The sequence below is a fragment of the Vombatus ursinus genome, unplaced genomic scaffold, assembly GCF_900497805.2.
Source record: "Vombatus ursinus unplaced genomic scaffold, bare-nosed wombat genome assembly UNPS02014870.1, whole genome shotgun sequence".
Taxonomy (NCBI): Eukaryota; Metazoa; Chordata; class Mammalia; order Diprotodontia; family Vombatidae; genus Vombatus; species Vombatus ursinus.
The window spans coordinates 5,673,248-5,679,247 of NW_020954648.1; the positions used below are offsets into that span (position 1 = coordinate 5,673,248).

The 6,000-nt window shown below is 43.1% G+C and overlaps 1 protein-coding gene across 1 annotated transcript in view; it reads right to left on the reverse strand.

Annotated features, from left to right (window-relative positions):
* SLC13A4 (solute carrier family 13 member 4) overlaps positions 1–1,216 on the reverse strand; it is a 55,470-nt gene extending 54,254 nt beyond the window's left edge. The window contains exon 1 of the mRNA XM_027842377.1: positions 1,118–1,216. Coding sequence (XP_027698178.1) covers positions 1,118–1,216 — 99 coding nt within the window. The remainder of the gene's footprint in view (positions 1–1,117) is intronic.
* Between the last annotated feature and the right edge of the window lie 4,784 nt (positions 1,217–6,000).

Here is a 6,000-nt window from a genome sequence, read left to right on the forward strand (position 1 = left end):
AACCCAGATAGATGAAATGACTTGCTGAAGGTTACCAGGGTAATAAGTAGCTGGTGAGGGATTTGGATCCAGGGTCTCTGGTTTCAAATCTGGTACAGTTTTCTGGATACCAAGATGACTATTCCATAGCATTTTACTATATCAGCACCATTCGTTACAAGACCTAGCCAATGGTTCTTAACCTGGGGTCTAAGGAGACATTTTAGGGGGTCCTTGAACTTGGATGGGAAAAAAATCCATCTTTATTTTCACTAACCTCTAACTGAAATTTAGTATTTCCTTTAATTATGAATTTTTGAAAACCTGGTTATTTTGAGAATGGGTCCGTAGGCTGCCGAAGGGATCCAAGACACAGAAACAGTTACAAACTCCTGGTCTAGTCTATGCCTCTAGCACTTCTCGGATCATGGAGCTAAAGCTGGAAGGAACCTTAGAAGACATCTAGTCCTATCCCCTCATCTTGCAGATGAGATAACTGAGTCCCAGGAGTGGGTAAGTGACTTGCTCAAGGTCACACAAGTAGTAAAGCTTCAGAGGTGGGATTTGAACCTAGATTCTCTGATTTTGGAACCACTATGCATTTCACTATGCCACATGGCAGCCACGTGATAATTCCCACCAAATACAAGTTCATTATTAGTTACAGGATCTAGCTCCTGAAGGAGCCTCCCAGTTCATCTTAGCACACCTCCCTCATTTTACAGATGAGCATCATTATCCATTTCCACAACGTGTAAAGGATCCTCGTTTCCTGTCCCTGAAGATGCTGTCTTACGGAAGTGAATGGCTTTTTCTGTCTCTTTGTCTCAAACCATCTCTTTTCTTTGACCTGTCTCTGTGACCTCACTGGTGGTAGCACAGACACACCAAAAGGTCTATGGTGATAAACATGGCCATTTCAAGTTGGGGAATTCTTTAGCATTCTCCCCTAAATGCAAACCAGTCATTCCTTAAAAGGAATGGTCAAGAGTCCAAGTACTGGGTCTCATTTACTTGCTACAGAAGCATCCAAGGGGCTCCACCCTTCCTTCATCTGATAGATGGTGACCCCTTCTCCCACTCCCCATGTAGTTGTAGCTCGTGTAGACATTGGGGAGGAAACAAATGAGATACTTACGCTATTGGGGTGTAGAATCGGTAGAGGCAGCAGCAGAAGTGGGATAAAGATAACCAGCAGCAAATTCTTCGCTTTAAGCAATTCCTTCAGAAAGGCCATCGTCCACTCTTCCTCCTTGCCCTCTTGTTGACCTACCTGCTCCCCTACTTTTGTTCAGCTTTACTTTGCCCTTATCAAGAACCCTGACTTTCTCCCTCCTCTCCAGTTAAAAAAACCCCAAAATAAACAGCACCACTACCAAGCCGTAAATATTTCTTGTCTCCCTTTTTAGGTAGCACCTCCTTTGAGGCAGCAGAGTTTAGTGGTGACTCTGCCTTTATCCTGATTAAAAAAAACACACCAAGAAATGGTACCAAGGCCTCTATGCCCCTGAATGCTTTAGGTGGGATTGATGAGCAGGGTTTTCTGAGCAGGAAAAGGGAATTGGCCAAGGATTACAAACTGGAACATAGTGATTTCCGTCTTTGTTTTGGCTTGGGCGAATTAGCTTGGGCAATCCTATAACTTGGTCCCAGCATTTTAGCAATTGTCTTCTTCCATAGAGTGTTTTTTAAATTGTTTGTTAATTCTAAGTCTGACTCTAGGAAAATCACAGGGGAGCTTATTATTATTATTATTTTTAAAGAAAGCCTGAGTACACAGTGATTTCTCTTGGTCACTTCCCTTGATGGCTATTTCCAGAGAGTCCAGTCTCCCTCGGCTACCTCTGCTCTCTCTGATTCTAGGAAATCTATCCTCTCCTTCACTTTAAGTAACCAAACACATGAGAAAGACCAGAGCTGGATGGAGGAATATGATGACTTCAGTCAGATAAGGCCGATTTTCTTTCTTCTAGGGCTTGCCACCATGCTAGATTCAAATTCTTCCCCTTCAAATTGATTTCCTACTTATAATTTACCTTTTCCCTACTTCCTGAGCCAGGGCCTCCCAGAGAAATCCCTGAAGACATTCCTTTCTGGAGCAAGATAAGAAGCTATTAGGGACCCTCCTTTACTTCAAATCCACCTATGAAAAGTCTGAAAGAGATGAGTGGCCCTGCCCCAACTCCCCAAGCCAATCAGGGTGGTTCAAACAATGACCTAACTTTTCTTCCTCAAGCCTTCTTCTGATTGGTCACAGCAGGGCCCTGTGTCTGCTGACTTTGGAAAATAGCAGCACCCGGCAAAGCTTATTTTTAATACCTTTCTGTAACATTCCAAGGGCAGAAATAACAATCCTCCTCCTCAACATAATGCCACTTCTCCAAGTGAACACTGGTTTATGGTTTGAATGCATGGGCTTAGAACTTTCCCTGGGACCTATCACAGGCCCCTCAGTCCAGTTGCAGGCAACAGAGTCCTTTGGAAGGTGTGTTAAAAGCCCAGGGCCAGGCACAGTGAGGCATGCGTTACCTAGGACCTGGGGGAAACTAATGGCCTAGAGTGAAAGAGTTTGGAAACTGAGATTTGGGGGTTATGATGCAGCCTTACTGCAAATCAGAAAGACTGCCTCTGGGACTCTGAGAAAGTTCCAACTTTCTCCAGGTTAGTGAGTAGTTGTTTCATAGATGACAGTTGGCTGTCTCCTCTATATCTCTTCCGAGGTCTCATCAAAGGAATTGGGCTGACCTTGCAGTACAAGAAGTTTATATCAGGATGAAAGAGTCTATTAGTGAGGCTCTCAGAATCTCCTTGTGAACAATGGTAGATTCTATCAGGTTTTAGCTGCCTAGCCTTCGGAGATCCCTTCTGGCCCAAGATTTGGATGGACCCATGCTGCCGTGGAGTGAAGAGGTGGTTCATATTGATCACATTGTCTTCTAGTTGGAAATCAGTCAGTCAGTCAGTCAGTTAACAAGCATTTATTAAGCACTTACTATGTGTAAGTGCTATGTGTCTTACTATGTGTCAGGCACTGTGCTTACCACTGGGAATGCAAATAGAAGCAGAAAGACATTCTCTGCCCCCATGGAGCTTACATTCTAATGGGAGAAGACAACACATAAAAAGGAACTGAAAGAGTGTGTGTGTGTGTGTGTGTGTGTGTGTGTGTGTGTGTGTGTAGCATCAGGAGAAAAGGTAGTTGGTATTCAGGAATGGCAGAGAAAGTCCTGTAGAGATGAGTCAGCTAGAGAAGGATGGAGGCAGAGGTCTTCTAATCTAAATTGTAATTCAGCAGGAATACCCTATTATACAATCCCTGGCAAGTCAGTGGACTTGTGTTCAAATCCTGGCTTTGCTGCTTACTAGTTGTGTGTGACTGGGCAAATCGCTTCATCCTCAGGGCCTCAGTTTCCTCATTTGTAAAATGAGGGGGTTGGACAGTTTTAAATTCTGCGATCTCTTCCCAGACATTTCTAAACCATGTTGACTCTCCCTTTGGGCTCCTGTCTTAGTCTCTTTCCCATCTGATCCTAGACTCTGCCCTTGGAAGTCTAGGCTTTGAGAGGGGAGCTTCTGCCTAATTTTGCCTATACCCAGGCCACCATGACACTCCAGGTCATGTTCATATGATGTGCTTTCCCACACATACTCCCCTCCTACTTTCTAACTTGCCTTGATGTCTTAGCATCTCCCTCATTAGAATGTAAGCTCCCTGTGGGTCAAGATTGGCTTGCTTCCTTGTATCTATATCTGCAGACATTAATTAGCATGGTGCCTGCTACAGAAGCATGCAATAAGTAAGTTCATTCATTTTATGGCTCATTGGCTAGAGTGATGGTCAGCAGTTGAAGGACCATATGTCAGGAAGCTGAAAATATTCCTAGTAATTCTTACCTAATCTTGAAGACAGAGGAATCCAGGTAAGGAGCTGCTGAAGAAAGGAAAGGGATGGAGTAGAGGTAGTTTAGGTGGGTGGAAGAGGAGGAAAAAAGAATTATTTGAAGAGTGTTGAGATAGGACACATTCAATCCTCCATTCATTACAAGACTTCCACCAGCAGATCTGGGATTTCAAGGGGCTCTTGAACTTGTGTGGGAAAAGCAATACATCTTGATTTTCACTAACCTTCATGAACTATGATCCAGCCAAGCTATTCCCTGTACATGACGCACCATCTCCTGACTGTGTGCTCCCCTTTGAATGCTCCCCCTTCTCCCTTTTGCCTCTTGAATCCCTGGCTCCCTTCAAGGATCCAGCTGTGTGATCCTGGACAAGTTACTTAACCTCCGTTTGCCTCAGTTTTCTCATCTGTCAAATGGGGATAATAAGAGCACCTGCCTCCCAGCGTTGCTGTGAGGATAAATGAGTTAATATTTGTAAGGGACTTTGCAAACCTTCAAGCACTATATAAATGTTATTGTGGTTGTTATGATCATGATTATGATTACTAAAGGTGTTGCCTGATTTCCCAAGTTGTTAGTGTTCTCTATGATTTTGTGTCTGTTTTGTGTTTATTTAACTATAACTTCTTGTATCTGTCTCTCTTCTCCCCCCTCTCAGTAGAACATAAGCCCCTTGAGGCCTGGGATTATTTAGTCATTTTTTTCCTAACTATTTGCAGAACCTAGCACAGTGCATAGAACATAGTGGGCACTTAATTATTTTTTATCACATTGAGTTGAATTTTCTTTCATATTTATGTTTGTATTTCCTAGGAACTTGTCTCCCCCTGGTCCTACTTCCAAGTCCTTTGGAGAAAAGGCAGACATTACCACCTTTCTATATCTCTTGTCTTGTTGGTTCCTTAGAGAAAGCCCTTAAGGCCGTCTAAGGGTGAATAAGAAATAAATCATGTAATTAAGCTGAGGTCAGATTTATTGTCACCCCATACCTGGTCATGAAGTGGTGAGTGAATCCCTGTTTGAGATGATAGGTGGTATAATGTAAATTGGATGCAGTGGATAGAGAGCCAGCTCTGGAGTCAGGAAGACTCCTCTTCCTGCATTTGAATATGGTCTCAGATACTTACTTACTGTGTGACCCTGGGCAGGTCATTTAACCCTGTTTGCCTCAGTTTCCTCATCTGTAAAATGAGCTGGACAAGGAAATGGCAAACTATTCCAGTGTCTTTGCCAAGAAGACCCCAAATGAGGTCAAGAGTTGTACACGACTAAACAACAACAACAAATACAAATTACTTCTCTTATTTAGAATTCCTAACCTGTTCATAAATAATAGCAAAATTTATTGATTTAGGGGAGATTTAAGAAAGGCAGCAGGTCAGGGTATAAAAGATCAGGGGAAAATCAGTCATCCCATGGTCCTTCCCCACCAATCCTGAAGTGACAGCCTCATTCAGTGTCATTGGCTCTATGCCTCGCTTCCAGAAGTCTAAGGTACTCCACTGAGTATACCTGACATCAGGTATAAATAATGGCACACATGCCTGCCATACACTAATCTGGGTCTCATGACTCCAGGAATTTTCACTGGCTGTCCCCTGTGCCTAGAATTTTCTCCCTACTCATCTCTACTTCTGGCTTCTTTCAAGTTCCAGTTAAAATACCACCTTCTCCGTGAAGCCTATTCTGATTCCCCCTCAGGTCTGGGGCCTTCTCTCTTGACCATTTCCAATTCATCCTATAGATAGCTTATTTACACCTAATTGTTTGCACATTGAATCCCCCATTAAACTGTGAGTTCCTTGAGAGCCGGTCTCTCTTTTACCTTTTGGCACATCCCCAGAGCTAAGCATGGTGTCTGGCACCTACTATTCAGTTAATAAATATTTATTGATCGACTGACTGACATTTTGGCCTTACTTCTATCCTGGCTTTTAAAACTCAACTTGGGCCATGAAGTATGTGACATATTTTGGCTGCCAACATTGAGTAGAGTGGGTAATAAAATAACAAATATCTGGGTCTCTGGCTGCCATGTGCCAAGATCCCAAAGCAGCTGCTGGCGTCAGCATGTGTTATTAAGCTTTGAAGCACTTTAAATTTCTCAGTAAAATAACTT